The 17,510-nt window shown below is 41.8% G+C and overlaps 1 protein-coding gene across 2 annotated transcripts in view; it reads left to right on the forward strand.

Annotated features, from left to right (window-relative positions):
* Positions 1-17,510, forward strand: part of slc35f3b (solute carrier family 35 member F3b) — a 52,025-nt gene that overhangs the window by 25,674 nt on the left and 8,841 nt on the right. The window contains exons 1-3 of one of the 2 annotated variants that reach the window (XM_063875128.1): positions 1,035-1,289; positions 11,053-11,395; positions 13,741-13,960. In XM_063875128.1, coding sequence (XP_063731198.1) covers positions 1,214-1,289; positions 11,053-11,395; positions 13,741-13,960 — 639 coding nt within the window. In that variant the 5' untranslated portion in view covers positions 1,035-1,213. Of the gene's footprint in view, positions 1-1,034; positions 1,290-11,052; positions 11,396-13,740; positions 13,961-17,510 lie in introns of those variants that run through there. The other variant, XM_063875127.1, reaches the window with a different exon arrangement.

The raw sequence follows: 17,510 nt of genomic DNA on the forward strand, positions 1-17,510 counted from the left end.
TGGACAGATGAGTTAAGGTACTAGAATCTTTGTCTAGACAGACAAAGCTGGATTGGTGAATCCCTTATCTGTGTGTTACAATTCAACATAATTTGCACTCATTTGGAAAACCCTGACAATTTTACTGAACACACAGACTAATTACACATTAGAATATATCAGTCTTGTTCATGTTGATTTGAATGTCCCCCATTGTATTATGTCAATGAAAATGATAAGATAATCATATTAAAAGGACATGTGGACAATGTAAAGTAGCTTGCTGGATCTATACTGTCCTTTTTATTCAGTTTTAATCATTTGTTTTATTCTTAATCTCATATTAAATGCCCAACTAATGTCCATATCATCTTTATCAACACTATATGCCAACATTGTGGCAAGAATGGAAAAAAATCCTGAAAAATATAGCCAAAGTTTAGAGTATAGCCAAAACATGTCATGTCATCATCGGTAAAGCCAATCATGTAAAAAAAAGAGGACGTTTTACACTCTACACACATTAAATGACACGGAAGGAACTGCATGACCTTGAAGAATAAATATAAACATAACATAAAACCAAAATTCTGGAGCATAACGACGAAAAATAGTTTAGAATTCCTATCAATATGGGGGATATGGTTTAATTGGATTAATCGTTGACCCGAAATAAATATAAAAATATCTACTCCAATTAGAGTGTAGTTTATGGGACAAACAACACCAAACCGCCCCAACCTTGACTGCATTGGTCCCATAGAGTTTGCCTGCACGCTGTCAGGTCAATGTCTCAGTCCAGTCACTTCCAGCCTTCCCGGCCCGGGACGGACCACAGTCACCGTGGCGTCCGTGGAGGACAGGCGGGCACAAGTGCCTCGGCACACTGGGTGGTGGGTGGTAATCGTGATGTTGTTTTGGAGACTGATGGATGTGTGACGTTGGCGAATTGCAGCAATTGCCAAAGTGTACGTGAGGAGAGACCAGCCAGGACGCACTGGATCGAGCATATTTGAGAAGGGAAGGCAAGTGGAGGAGGAAGGGGGTGGGGGGAGCCGACAGAGGTAGAAAAAAAATTGCCGAGAGAGAGTCGGATGGACTCGAAGGGACAGAGAGCAGGACAGCGGCTTTAGGAACATCAAGGGTCCCATCAAGAGGTCTGGTGTCTGCACCAAATCAGCTTCAGGGATGTAGTCGAAGCGGTTTAGAGCTCAGCCCATCCGAGCTCATCATCATGAAGAAACACTCCGCCAGGGTTGCCCCGCTGTCCGCCTGCAACAGTCCGGTGCTCACCCTCACCAAAGTGGAAGGTAGGGAGAGTTCATATCCATTTAGGCTGGTGTGTGTGTGTGTGTGTGTGTGTGTGTGTGTGTGTGTGTGTGTGTGTGTGTGTGTGTGTGTGTGTGTGTGTGTGTGTGTGTGTGTGTGTGTGTGTGTGTGTGTGTGTGTCTGCTGATCTGATAGAGAGAGGAATTCACCTTTCTTAATTAGGACATGGGTCAACTTTAGGATTTTGAGCAAGATAAAGCGACACCGGAATCAATCAAGCACGTAATTACCGTAACATTTAAAAGCAACCGTTGTTGAAACTATTTTACCATTGGACAGCTTCCTCATCAATGTTTGCATATAAGTCACCAAATGCACTCTGAATTTAATTGCGTTATTTATTCATGTTTTTTTTTCTTCATCGCGTGATGTCGCTGGAAACATCCACAATGAAACCTATTATAGCTATATACCTGCAATGTCCATATTTAGTTATTGACGCAAATATATATATTATATATATATATATATATATATATATATATATATATATATATAATATATATATATTTGGGGGGGGTGCTTGATGAATGCTGCTACATTTACTGGTCCATAGGGAGGATCTGAAGTTGTTATTGCAGCAGGGATTCCCCCACACATTCTCCACCCTCCACCCATCACTAAAGCTAAAATACCAGAGCATCATGTCAGAGCAGCTGGGACATGAACCCATGCTCTGTAATTATGATGATGGTCCCCGTAAACTGGTCCACGGTATGTCTGTAGATGAAGGTCTTACAGTGGGTCTCCCTGCCTATAGTCCAAGTCTCTCTAATCTGCAGGAGCACAAATAAGACATCTCCTGTTGCCATTATTAGGGAGTACTCCTCTCTGACTCCCATGTGTGTCATCACCTATGCTGTCATCTTGAACATGGTGTGTCATTGCTCCCTTTACTACAATGTTCTCCTCTGTCTAATTCTTGTGTGAGGGACAGAAGAATACTAAATATCTGTGTTTGGCAAAACTGCTAGCACATTGGCATCTCGCAGGTAACCTAAAAAGAAAAAATAGGATTCAGGATTTGAATTGAATAGCAAACTTGCATTCTTTTACACATACCATGGTGCATAAAAAGAGTCTGCAGTGAGTATGATGACTTACAGATTTAATTACTGTTTGTTCATCTTAATGTTATGCTGCTGGCAGCTATTCTTTGTGCAGTGCAGTAAGATAATGCTTTAATAAATAGCAACTAGTCAACTTGTGACACTGCAGCAAGTGCTGGTAATATGCTAAATTGTCAGTGTCGCCTCTTAAGGAATGTTGTTAAGTTGTATTTTATTGTGAATAGAGTAGTTTGAAGCTTCTTCTTCTCATTATTTTTCACAGCTTTATTAGTGAAAATGTCAGAAAAATACTTTGTGCATAATTTATGGCTTGACCAGCTGCTTGAATATAAATCAGGGATTCTCATGCAGTTTGCTGGACACTGCAGAACTAAAACCAGATGCTGTAGCTGTTCATACTGTGTTGCATATTCACTCACTGCAAAGCATTCTGGATAACCTCTGAATAATCACTACTACTGGATAAGCAACGATTTTAAAGCTTATTTGTGTGAATGTCGGCTCAAAATATTATATTTTCCGAATAGACGAGATGGCGTGCTGTTATTCGACAAGCTTATATATACAGAATTAACAAAAGTTGTGCTGTGGAAAGAGAAGGGATTGTAAATGTGTGTGTTGGGAGTAATAAAGTTTTGTTAACTGTTGAAGAGAGTGTAGAGCTGTAGAGTTTATGATGTGAATGTACGGCTCCCAATTTTGGCAGCTGCTTTGAAGGAGGAGGGAGTCGCAGGGGGCTATAGCGGATCAACACACATTTTTTCAGAGACTCAGCTGCTTATGTAACCCCAGCTCCAAAATCTCTATTCTCTTCACTAACAACCTGCTCCAGACTGTCATAGACATATTTTTTTCAGTGTGGGATCTCTTTTTGTGTCCAGTTAACATCCATAGTGCCACATAGTACGAGTGTTTAAACAGCATATACAAGACAGAGAAAATGTTGTGACAATGTCGGAAATGAAAACCAAATCCAGAATTTCAATATTGATTCTAGCTTTTCTACATTAAGCCATTCAGTCCTGTTTTATCTGTTAGGGATGAACTGCCACAAATCATCTGTTAATATCCTTGAGGTTAGTCACGCAACCTGAGATTAATAAGCATCATCTAATGTTCCCGTTTTAATGACTTTGTTTTGTCCATTTCTGGGTCTCTACTGTTGCCTCCTACGGCCATAAGTTTGATCCATTGTCTTCATCTGCAGCATTTACCTCTTGCTCCTGATAAATTCCCCTAACCATCGGCTCCTGGATGATGATTATTGATTTCTCTTCAAATGTGTTTCTAGCGATCAGCTCTTTGACGAATGTCTGTGTTGTGTTGTCAGAGGCAAGGGTTAAAAGTTCATAAAAATCTCTTTAATCTCAGTAATTTCATTACACACTTGGAAACAGACCAGGCGTCTTTTAAAAGTGATTCACTATATATTCGTCCCAGAGGAAGCTGGTCATATTTCATCAGCTACTTTTATGAGTTCCCAGACCCTTTCTCCAGGGCTCCATCTACCCTGACCACTGAAAACAATATCTCAATATAGCAAATCATACCTTGTCACATGCACAAAGAGAGGTTTGAATGTACAGATAATGAACCCATTTGACACAGTATTAGATCTTCAGGGTTTCTTGGTGAGTGATGATGGATTATCATTTTATTGTGCCAGCAGTTTGCTTTATTAGAAGCTGCTACAGAGTGTAGTAGATGTTGTTTTCACCTTGGGAGTCTGTGTGTGCGTCATCGTTGCAAAATGTGCTTCTGGAGATAACTGTTGTGGCAGGAATGAATAGGGTTGCGTTTTTTAAGTAATTTGCCAGGTGTTTAGCCTGTGGACAATGCAGCTATCCAACTTTACAGGTGTGTAGATGAGACAAGAAGGAAGATCAAACATGGGTGTGAGACAAGCAAGAATCGCTTGATTTGGCGTCATGGTTGGTGTGATTCCATCGCATTAGCCTCTATTTCTCTCTGCCTGAAGGTACTTTTAAAGACGTTTTGAGAAAATGTACTAAAGAATAATAGCTTCATGTGAATATTTTGCATAAAGTAATGGATTTAAAGGTTGGTTGATTTGTCCTTTCTGCCCTACTCTTTGTGCACCAGGCATGAGTCATCTTCATCTTAATAAATATGTGAATTTTGCATAAGAGCAGCAGCATTTATCACTGAGCAATCATTTTGTCAATTTGAGGTGAATAACAAAACAACCAGAATCATCGACCCAAAAATAACATGACGTGTTTCCTGCAAGCACACTCAAAAAGAACATAAATAGAATCCAGCATCTATTACTCGTTCGCCTCTGTCGTACTTGCTTGTAAATCTACATTCAGGCATGTGTAAATATACGTCATTTTAAATCTGCTGCGTCTGTGTAGTCCAAAGATAATCAGAAGCACTGTAATGTTCAAGTTTTCCTCTGCAAGCCCCATTCAAATGTTACGTCTCACTTTGATCCTTTGAATGTAATTGGAGTTGACTTTGAAGGTAGTCAGAGGAGAAGCCTAATGCTTTTAAATTCATTTAAGAAGTCAGGGAAACAGGCCTTTCTCGCCTGATAAGTGTGCAATGAATATACAATGACAGGCCTTTTATTTTATTATCAGGCCAAGCTTTTGCTCCGGTTTATGTAATGCAGAGTGTGTGTGTGTGCAAAGAAAGCCATCAGTTTAATTGTAATGAATGAGATTTCACTGAATAGATGGTTTGATGTTATAGCCAAACTGATTCATTTATAGAAGTTCATTTGAGGTTTGCTACCACTACTTCATTGCTGCATATCTGATTTGTATTCTGTATAAGAAAAGGCTTTCTGTGTCGTAACGTTTCATCCTTTAGCAAAATCCTCTGCAGAAATGTGTAAAGAGGAAGCTCGATGCTATAATCCTGAGTTGAGGGAGTTGAGCCGAAAAGCTTTCTTTAGGGTGTGAGGCGACAGCCAATCCGCTCAAAATGTTTTATGCAGCCAGTTAACCAGATGGTAGTTGTTGTGTACCTAGAAGCCTAATTAGTACTAAACTAAAGTAACACAATATTTCTACCCTCCCTACAGCAGTTGTAGTTAGTGTTTCTAGCCCAGGAACTGTGTCAGCAAAAATGCATGCTGTGTCGTTCACTGCATTTCATCTCTGGAAATTACTAAGTTGGTAGTTAAACCTGAAACTTGTTTCATAACTTTTTTTCTCTTCATGCCATTAAAAAACTAACCAGTCATCAAACTGTGAGGATCATTTTACAGGAGTAATGAAGATGTGGATATGTATGAAAACTGTGAAAGGTAACTTTAATGTAAGTCTGATAGACTTCTTGTATTACCAGCGGCCTTGGGGTACAGAGAGGGAGTAAAACCGCTGTTTGGGCAGGCTCTTAGAGTGTACACCTGCGGTGGTTGTCTATCCATTACTTCTACAGGGATGCTGTGGCCAATCTTTTAAATATTGATTTGTCGGGAAAGTGCTGGGACTCTTGCCAGTGTGTTAAACTGCAGGTCCATCACACTAGAGTTGCTGCTGTAAGGGACTGCAAGAGAGAGTGGGGACACTTCAGGACTGGGGGAAATACTGTTGGGCAGTGAACCCGCTGCCAAATATGAGTAATTGCTGTAACACTGCACAGTGCACAGTTACACACACAAACACACACTGGTTGGCTTGCACCAGTGTTTCGTTGTGACAATAACCAATGAGGCATCAGAGAGCTGCAGCATTGACCTGCATCTCGAGCATCTGTTGAACCAGCTGGGCAGGTCAGGGCGGTGACAAACAACAAGTTTGCAACTCGAGGAGGAAGTAGCTCTGTTGTCCTTTGAGGTTCAAAGAGAAAGCTTTGAGGAACTGAGGAGAGCAGGATCAGTAACAGTCGTCCCGCCCTTGTCTGCCCTCCTGGGCCTTTGTCCCCTTGGCCCATGTGGTACCTCCTCAGCTGGTCGACACAGCAGGGGTGTTTGCCGCCTGACTCTCTGTTGTGTGATTGAGCCAGACAGGCCTGTCAGATGAACCTGCTCTGGTGTGTTGAAAGACCTCTGACTGTCAGCTTGGCCTGACCAAGCTGTCACAGCCAAATATCAAAGACTCCCACTGTCTGTCAGACTTAGACGACAAAGTCTGTGACTGCTGCCTGTCTGTCTTCTGCCTGTCTGTCTGACCTGCCCTGGTAAAACTACCATCCCTCTCTAATGTGACATTTGTAGTCTGAAATTGTCTTACTTTTGAAACAAATGCAGGCTGTTAGGCTCAGACGGGAATGAAAACCGGCATTAGTTCAGTGTGTGTGTGTCACACTATGATATAGTTTCAACTGTGCAAGATGCAGACACTAAACTTTACCGAAGTGTAGTAAAACTCCAAATAAAGGTTGAGTTTCAAGTGCTCCTTGGGATGAACTGGGGATTTATTTCCCCCCTTCGAATTGATACCCCGTTTTGCTGATCCAGTCATCACAAACCTTCACATTTGTGTAGGTGCCATTTAAAATTAAGGTTGAGTTCATTGTTTAATAATCTACATTATTACACCCAGACTTAAACTTATGTTTGATAAATAAGCAGGGAATGATAGTTGATTATGAGAATGACAGAATGAGTAAATTGCACCAGTCAATTCATATTCATCACAAAGCAGAGACCCATCGGACAGGAGAGGACTTTCTCTGAAGTGTGTATCGGTGATTGATCTGTTTACCTTTCTGATTCACTGAGGCAGAGCGCTGCACTGCTCTCTCACTCCCACAGAGGTGTCGCCAAACAGACAAACAGACAAACCTGTCTTACCTCAGCTCCAACACCAGGTCCCAGTGAAGACTCTCGACAGCTGTGCGGCCACCGTGGTGAACCAACACCAGCCTGACGGTCTTGTCACTGCAGCCTGCTGGGATGTGTTTTCTTCCTGTGTGGGTATCAGGTCAGCAACGAGTGAGCGGTTGTTGTTCTGGAAGCTTTAGAAAGGGACATAGCTGGGCTTTCTGGTCCTGCCATGGTCAGGCTGTGTGACGTGTGGGAGCATGCAGTCAGGCAGGGCTCTGCTGGCACGTTTGGGATTTGCAGCTATCAGCAGGAGAGATCTGCACTGCAGAGTCTGCAGGGGGAGGGAGGAGAGCGGGAGTTGGAATGACACTGGAGGGAAGGCATGGACTGTGGTGGGAGAGAAACTGAAAAATCGGCTGGATAAATCTCAACACCAATAGGAGTGCTACATCACCTACTGCAAGAGGGATGTGTAATTAACACTCTCCCTATGTGCTCAGTGAACTAAAACACTATAGGCAGACGAATGAGCATATAAGGATGAGATCGATCTACTGGGCCAAGAGTGATGAAGAGACTGATTTGTCAACAGGTTTTCACAAAGATGCAGGGGTGATTTCTTCCCCCTAAATTGTTGATTAAGTAGCGACAAATTGTACCCTTTGCTGTGGTAAATACCCAGTTGGGCGGATATATTATTCTTGACCTGGCAAAGACACAATACGCAGATAAATCAAAATCAAAATTTAAAAAATCCAATCTAAAAAATACATTTTAGAGGGCAAGTTTTGTAACCAAGTAAATGATAAAACAAAACCACCTAACCATGTCAATAAAAAGATTGACATCTCAATGAAACCTGCCTCTAATAATGATTTGTTTTGGATTTGAAAGCCAGATGAGTTACTTAAGTTTCAAATATTCTGGGTGCAGGAAAAAAACACAATTGCCCTTTTTCCCATTTCCATTCGGGCATTTGGCACAAAAAGCATAAAGAAGTCCTTTTTAACTTAGTGGCAAAACCTTTTCTTAACAATTTTGTTGTACTCTTGAGTCCACTTACCTGCATATTAAATTCCATGGTGTAAGTGTGCATCAATTCGGCTGAGTGGTTGGTTGGGATGAATGCATTTAAGAAGGAGAAGACATATAAGGCTGTCAGATTGGATCCAAAACAACTCCTACAAAGACTCCACACACTTTCATCCTGTCCAAGGGGATTTCACAGATGAATGTTAGGTTCAGCTAAGCACATCCGGACATAAATTTAGGTGAATAAATTTAGATATTTTCACTTAATCTCAAACAAAACCTAATCTAAATCTGTTTTAGATTAACAAAAAAAAACTGCAGCTAATCAAACCAAAGATTGCATTGCAGGCCTTTTGCCGCCCATATGACCTTGACAGATGACATTTGATGAGAAACTGATAAAGTGAAGACCTTTCAGTGAATCATTTAGCAATTACATAAGGAGACTCTTTTAGTCATGGTATGGCTTCAAGTGACATTAGTGAATTGCCTTCCTTTTTCAGTCGGCCACTCTACTGACCCAGCTCTCTCTTACTGATGAGTTCAGCGGTGCTCCATATTGTTCATCACCAGCAGTGAAGGTTGATACAGTATCATTAGTCATCGTCAGGCTCAAGGAGGTACGTTAGCTTCAAATCCCTGAGTCAGCATAGTGGATAACAAATGAATATACATTAATGCCTCTGCATAGATCATCAAAGCTTCAATTAATAATTTATACAAATGTGTTTCATTTAATAAAGGAGAGAATGTATTTGTTCTGAGTATCATGCTAACAGCCTAATTGCAGAGTGTGAGCGGAATACCAAACGCTTAATGTTTTCATAACACTTCACACATATGCCAAGCTTGAAATGCTTAGCTGGTTCCCAGCGCCTCTCGATGGGTTGATTGGCTTGGCCCATCACTGCATTTGGAAGATTAAACTGTGCTGCAGTACGCAGCAGTGGACCAGGGCCACAGGATGTGAGCCGGTGGCACAGCAAGGACAAACTGGGCAGCCTGAACAAGACATGACCTTCAGAAAGACATAGAGGCTCAGAGGCTCAAAATAGAGAAACTTAACTCTCACCCTTGTACCCAAGACTTTGACAGACATCCTCGTGCGTCCTGTCTCTTTTTTTGGTCATGCTGATTCACCATTTTGTTGCAGGAATAGAGAATGATCTTGAATCATCTTTCATTGCTGCCACATGTGTCTCAAAACTGACAATCACTTTTTGCAGGAGTAGGAAGCATTGTTCACCATGCCCAAATAGTGGAGCACAATTTCATCTTAATTGCATCACAGAGAGCCAGGGGAACCCGAGGCATTAGCATGGGAAGTGACATTCATCAGGGATGTTAATCTGTGATTTAATGGGACCACCTGGCAAGGTCAGAGGCATCTCCAGGAAGAATGAGTCTCTCATTCGGCATGATTAATTCCCTTGAATATTGCTCTTTTACAAAATACGTAGCAAACCTTCATATAAAACGATAAATGTCCCTTTGACTGCACAGATCACATTAACATAAAGGCAGTTTATGGCAATAAGCTGACACAGGATAAGTGAAATAATACGAGTTTAATGTCTTATTTTCACATTGTAACCCCTACTTTAGTTGAAATTATGCTTGTCCGGCAAAGGCTTTTTGAAGCACATTTTGTATTCCAGGCAGAACTGTACAGTGCAGATAAAAAGGAAAAAGGCTCCCTGCGGCACATCATTACCCCTTAAAGGACCATTAGGGAGATCCCTCCATTTTAACTTGTTGGAAGGCAGGGTGGTACACAAAATGCATGGTCCATTTTAAATTACCGTTATGAAACAGAATTTATGTCTGGCTTGTTGTTTGCTGTCATCTCTCTGCCCGGATTGTGAATCTGACACCTCATAGTTGTGTTTTCAATGGTGACAGTAGAAATGTAGGCTTTTTAAGGCTCAAATAAAAGGATGAGGCTCTACTGATAATAGTGTCAGGGATCTTTGTTGTGGCTAACAGAAAAATGAGTAAATAAAGATCTGCTGAACGAATTATGTATCTATTGTTGCTTCCCCACACTACATGGGACAGCTTAAACTGAATTGTTCAAAGGAGACAATAAGCAATGCATGTTCAATGACTCAAGGTAACAACATGACCTTGGAAAGTGAATCATCTTTAAAGCACGGTGGGTGTAAGTGAGTTGGACAGAAAACAGCACATCAGTTTTTTGCTTCAATTCACACAATTATTGAAGAGTTAGGGACTATCAGGTTGTGACAGGAGCAAAAGCCAAGTGAGGCGGTACGTGCTCTGGCAAACACACACACACACACACACACACACACACACACACACACACACACACACACACACACACACACACACACACACACACACACACACACACACACACACACACGTCATTGTAACTCACAAGGTAGAGAAGAGGTCGTCTTGGATTGGATGTCAGATCTGCCCTCTTTTGTCCTCTGTTTCGCTGCAGCCTTGTCACACTTGATAACCACATTTTTAACTCAGATGTCCGATTGATTAGCTTCAAGTTCAATTAAACTGGGGAAGAAGCTATTTTTAGCCAGAAAAAGACAGCAAGACATGGGTGACCTGAAGTCAATCACAGAGAAAAAAACCTCAGTCCAGATTTACTGCAAGAGATAATCAAATAATTCCTACACATGTACATGTATGTATAACGCTAAACCATATTTTAAACAACATGAAAACTTGGAAGAAATTCAATAAGTACTTGGATAATTATTAATACATTTTTGGTTGAAATTAGTTTAAAAACAGTTAATTTTATAACTCTGAAGCACAACTCCCTCAGCTGAAGAAAAACTGAAATAAATCATCCTGATTTAGTTAGTTATCAGTGTTCATCCATCCCTCTGACATGCATGTGTCCATCTACAGGAGAAGACCGCATCAGGGAGAGTGTGGTGGGCACCACAGACACACAGGCCGCGGGCGTTGCGGCCGGAGCAGAGTCGGGCTCCAGCAAACGGAAGCTGCACTGCTGCATCAGAGTAACAACCGTACAGGTGAGCAAGGCCCTGTGGGGCGTCGCCATGGTGATGTGTGTATGCTCCTCCTGGGCAGGCTCCACCCAGCTGGCCAAGCTGACCTTTAGGCAGTTTGACGCCCCCTTCACCCTCACCTGGTTTGCCACCAGCTGGAACTGCCTCTTCTTCCCACTCTACTACATCGGCCACCTGTGCAAGAGTCCAGAGAGACAGACGCCCAGACAGAGATTCAGGTGAGGAGCAAGTCACCTTTTCTAACTTATCACTTTAAACAGAGACTATGTATAACACATGGGAAATAATAACCTACAAAGTGAGCCAAACAAAACAAATAGGGTTTGATTTGAATTCTCTGAGAAGGGCTTAGAAATATGTGGTCAGAGGTCTCTACATTTCCTTTGAAAATGTCAATCTCAAAAACTCACATGTTGTCAGTGGATACAAGTTTAACTGGGGATGATAGAGGGGAACAGGGTGTAATGGTAATCATTTGATTGGCCCATTAGCTTGAGCCATTTGATTGAGCCATTTGATTTGCCCATTGGAATTCTATCATTTGATTGGCCCATTAGATGAAGAATATCGATTATCCCATTGGGTTGATTAACCCAGTTTTTAAATCTTATTGTGTTTTCTATAGCAACACCTACTGGCAGCAGGAAGTCAGCCTAATGTGGGAAACATAATCCGATTGACATGAAAATGACAATGTGTTGTCGACACTTGATACAGAGAAACATTGTGTTCTCAAGCGCCACATAGCATACAAAGAAGGTGTACAAGATTCAATAGGCAGCCCCAGAAAAAAATAAGAGACCACTCCAAATGTTCTTAAATCTCAATATCTACATGTATGGCAGCCATTCCAGTGTCTGTTGAATTCCAGCACAGAGAAATGTTGTCAGTACTTTATAGAACACAATAAAAAACAAACAGAAAACATTTAACTCAAAGACATACCTATAAATAGTAAAACCAGAGAAACTGATAATGCTGAAGTGGTCTCTTAATTTTTTCCCGAGCTGTATGTATTCTTCAGTGCATCACACTCCATACAGGAACTTGTGTTTACTTGCAATGTTCGCCCACCACGGTGATGCACTGCCGCATCAATGGGTGTCCCACCAGTCACCCCGAAGCACATGGATGTGCGAGGACCCGTTATCGCAGCCTGCAGCTTTAATCACACTGGATGTGCTGATGATTTTCACACCAAGCTGAGAAATGTAAACTAAGAGTTGACATAAGCTGTCCTGTCTCTTTATATAAAGTGTGGCTGTTGACTTTATGATCTGCTAGAAGCTACATTACCGTCCTCGTTGTAGGGTTTCCGAAATCAATGCAGATTACGGGTCTCATGAGTGCAACAGTACGGCAGAAACAAAGCCACAAACTCAGTGGTTGTGATTTAAATGTGGCGTATCTAGTGTCTGTAATGAAATGATGATATACTTTGATGTGATTGTCACTGAATCAGTGTGTTTATAAAAGGGGAGTGTGTTTTACTGCTGACTCAGCTTCCTGAATCTGATTCATAGCAATACTGCTTCTCGGTATCCAGCCTGTCACTCCTCAGCTTTTGCTGCTTCATCATCTTCACAGCAGCAGAGTAAACGGTGTAACTCAAGAGCACAATCAAAATGTCAGTATTTCAAAAATGCATTAATCTTATAGTTTGACTCTGGTAGGGAGGGAGGGAGTTCTTGGCATCGCAGCAGAGTGATGCTGCAGAACGTCTTATTGGGTGGAACATTTCAAAATATAGTAATGGAGTGAACAGAATCACAAAGACGTATTTTAATTCTGATACCTAATGTCACGCTTTGGTTCATCCTTGTCATTACACAGTCTGACATATTGACTGTCTGGCTAAAAGCTTAGGAATGTTTGCCTTTATTTAAGGACATGTTCATCCATTTCAATATTTGAAACTTACATCTTCTTGTGGTTGTTGAAACCTTTCCAGGCAGGGATTCATTCCAAACTGAAGCTGGAATTTCTGACAATATCCACTGAAAAACTACATACAGCTCTTGAAGTTAAATCACTTCTTCCAGACAACACACTATCACCAGTTTGACTGTTAACTTTTGTTTCTCAGTTTCATGTACTATAGTCTCATATATCCTTATATATTTAGAACATTTGCCAGACAATATTATGTACAATATTATGTATGTCCTTTATATACTTTTAATATATTGATATGTTTGAGCCTACAACTGGCAAAGACAAGTCATATAAAAGTTAGTTTCAACAATGAAAGCTCCTCAGTATTTAACTTTAATGCCTTGTGGCAGATCCAATTAGATTTGTTAATATTGACTTAATTCTCTTGTTCCCACATGCACTGAGATGCAATGTTTATTTCTCTTCTATTGACTTCTGAAATTAGGAAATATTTCACACTCATCACTGATTAAAGTCTCTGGTCTCTCTGGTATGGTTTGTTCAGAGAGAGCTGTTTGTGTTCATAAATATTGATCAAAGTCCCAGACCGTTATAACATTAATCAACTCAATTATGTTACATTTTCCAATATTCTAACACTGAGCCTCTGCATTATCCCTCTGCACAGGGAGTGCTGTAGGTTTTTCGGGGATGACGGGCTTACACCCAAGGTGTTTTTCACCAAGGTGGCTCCCTTTGGCCTGCTGTGGATCCTCACCAACTACCTGTACCTGCAGGCCCTCAGGAAGATCAACACAACAGACGCGTCAGCGCTCTTCTGTTGTAACAAGGCCTTCGTCTTCCTGCTGTCTTGGATTGTACTTAGAGACCGCTTCATGGGGGTCAGGGTGAGTTCATCTCCCTGTAGTTGTGTGTTTGTGTATGTTGAGTCAAGCACAAGTTACAAAAGACAAGTTAAACATGCATTTACTCTCCTAGCCTCACCTGTGGTAACCTCTACCTGTAATAAACAACATAATAACAAACAAAACAAGCTACTGAAAAGACATTTGCATAATGTAATGGCTACAACAGGAAGTGATTATATCTTTTAATTGAATGTCTGATCATCCTTGTTTTTTCCTTATTACCACAGTCTCAAACATGACTAAGATACAAGCTTGGCCAGTGCCACAATATCTACATTTTAAAAAATGTAGTTCCACCAAATAGTGACTTTTTCTTTTGGGATTAATATCATTTTTCCCCCTGTCACTGCTAATCACCTTGTCCACCCTCAGGTTTATCTTATGACACATTGGAAAGTCACGACCATCAACATAGACAAAATGTTGAATATTTTTGTCTATGTTATGTGTCTGTGCTTATATTATTATTTGCATTAAATCTGTTAAATTACCTGTGAAATTGTCAGGTAAAGACTTACTGTATGCTGGAGGACGAGGTGACCTTCATTTGCCTTAAGGTTATAATCGTGCCTCTCTTTGCTTTGCTGGAAAGAAAGAGGTCCACAATTTCTTCTACGCATTAATGGTCAAGTCGGGATTCAAAAGTTGTCCTGGTGTGTTTCCATCAACCCTATTTTGCACCACAGATCACTCACAATAATGGCAGTCCTCTTTATACAAAAAAAAAATAGTGTTTTTCTGACTGAACAAACTAGCACGGTCCAGTAGAGAGCATGTTACCTGTGTGACAACGTGATTTCCCACCAGTGATCACTGTGTCTTTCAAATGTACTCCTGGTGTGTGTTTGTCCCTGATTGTGTCTGGATGAATGGAAAGAAAAAGAGGAGTGAGGTTTAGCTTTTAAGGATTGAGGAATCTCCCGCTGTCTCCAGCCCCTCAGATGTTTTCATATCTGCAGCCGTCCTGCAGAATGGCTTTCCCCTCTTTTTTTCTCCTTTACACTCACTCACCACCTCGGTTCTCCCTCGTGCATGCCCCAACTCCCCACCCCCATTATCTGCGATGAAAGGCCTCAGTAAGAGACAAGTACTGTAATAATCCTGCTTCTCGCTCTCTCACACCCCCAGTTTCTCTCTCTCTCTCTCTCTCTCTTTCTCTCTCTCTCTCTCTCCATCTTGGTGGTGGGGATTGCAGTGTTTGAATGTCTGCAGCAATGCAGGGGATCTTGGACTAGTTTGTCATGAAGGTAAAGGAGGGGAGCGCGAAAGACGAGGGATGCTAAATCATCTTTGCTGAACAGCGATATGAGCTTGTTTGAGTGATATTACAAATAAATATCTGTGTTTGGAGGCAAAGTCAGGATGAAGGTCATGAAAAGAATTGAAGAGCTTTTGAGCTGAGGTGTGACTTGAATTTGGATGTAAATGAGGGTTAAGAGGATTCAGCGTAATTCTAGTGTTCTCGTGCAGTGTGTCGAAACTCTGACTAAACACTGAGTTAAACCGTAGCCAATGAGACAAAGTCGTAGTAAGCTTGACCTTTTACTTTCACTTCTTCATCAACAGACGGTGAAAACTGCAAATACAATAATACAAAAATATTGTGTCTATTTATGACAACCTTATGACTAACATCACGTTATGCATAGTTATAAATAACAACAGAAACTGTCCAATACTGAAATGAGGCATTCTGATTGACAATTGCATCACTTTTTAGCTTGTATACAACACATCAAACAGTTTTTCGAACTAAATCCATCATAATATAACATCTTCAACATGTCCTTTAACAATCAAACAACTCACGGCATTGCCACTCTGATGCCTCCAAGTGGATGCTGATTGATTATGTTCCGATGCACATGTCGGCCATTCTTTCTACCCAGCTAAGTTCAACAGGAAGATCGCCGGAAGAGACTGAACCGGAAGTGACTAAACCGGAAGTGACGTCGCAAAAACTAAAACAACAAAATAATATTAATTTTTACATTAGCTAATTTAAACTGTAAAGTAATTATTTAAGAAATAAATGTAATAATATTAAATGCCTGGAGAGGCAACACACTCCCCGCCTGACCTATGTGAGGTCACTTAGAACTTGTACAGATCTTAAATATAGTCTGTCTATCAGTCTTTAGGAAGGAGCAGAACAATTTCTGCAGTCGGCCGGAGAAAGGTTTTGACCTTGCCTTGGTCAGTTGTTTTCACTTCGACCTTCCTTACATGTCCATCTTTCCCAGGGAACGTGGCATTGACTCTGGCCATAGGCCAATAGTTGCGAGCGGCCTGCTTGTCCCTGAGCAGAACCAGATCTCCAACCTGAAGGTTTCTTCGGGGCACTGTCCACTTCTGTCTGTGCTGCAACGAAGGTAGGTATTCTCGACTCCAGCGGGTCCAGAACTGGTTTGCAAGGGCCTGGACTTGCCTCCATTGTTTTGTGTACAGGTCTTTGTCGGAAAAGTCTCCGGGGGGAGGTGGAACCCCCGACTTTTGTGTGAGGATCATGGATGGAGAAAGTATGAAGGGCTTCTCGGGATCCGTAGACACAGGTAAGAGTGGGCGTGCATTCATGATCGCTATGACCTCCGCCATTAGTGTGCATAGCACTTCATGGGTCAAGCGAGTGTTTTGCCGTTGAAACATTGAATCGAGGATTCTTCTGGCAACGCCGATCATACGCTCCCAGGAACCTCCCATATGAGAGGCGTGCGGAGGGTTGAATTCCCAGTCAGATAGTTCAGAGGTAAGCTCTCTAAGGAGGGCTCTTCCCTGGATCGTGACAGGTGCCAGTAGACCCAGGGGATCAAAAATACTGTTGACTGTGGATAGGACTCCACGTCGAGTGAATGGTTTATCCACGGTTGATGCAGAGTAGGTGAACGTGTCAGACGTGATCTCCCACAGTAGACCTAAGCTCCGTTGTGTGGGTGCAGTTTCTCCACTTAAATCCAGGTCTTTGACGACTGGAGCACAATCTTCCAGTGGAAAAGCCTCTGTGACTTCTGGACTGTTTGATACGAACTTGTGCAAGTGCAGGTTTGATTCTGCGAGAGAGGCCTGTGTTCGCTGGAGGAGGTCGATGGCTTTGGCTTCAGATGGTAGGGATATTAGGCCATCATCCACGTAGAAGTGTCTTTCTACAAACGCGACAGTATCGGCTCCATGCTCTCGTGAGCCCTCTCTTATGGCTCTTCGTAGCCCATAAGTTGCAACAGCAGGAGATGGTGAGTTGCCAAAGACGTGGACCTTCATCCGGTACTCAACAACTTCCTTGTTCACATCACTGTCCTTATACCACAAAAACCGGAGGAAGTTGCGATGGTTTTCGTGCACTAAGAAACAATGAAACATCTGTTGGATGTCTGCAAGAATTGCAACCCTCTCTTTCCGGAAGCGTAAAAGCACTCCAAGGAGGGAGTTGTTGAGATCGGGTCCAGTGAGGAGCACGTCATTGAGGGAGACGCCGGAGTACTGGGCACTGGAATCAAAGACAACCCTGATCTGATTGGGTTTCTGTGGGTGATAA

The sequence above is a fragment of the Eleginops maclovinus genome, chromosome 22 (assembly GCF_036324505.1).
Source record: "Eleginops maclovinus isolate JMC-PN-2008 ecotype Puerto Natales chromosome 22, JC_Emac_rtc_rv5, whole genome shotgun sequence".
In the NCBI taxonomy this organism is placed as follows: Eukaryota; Metazoa; Chordata; class Actinopteri; order Perciformes; family Eleginopidae; genus Eleginops; species Eleginops maclovinus.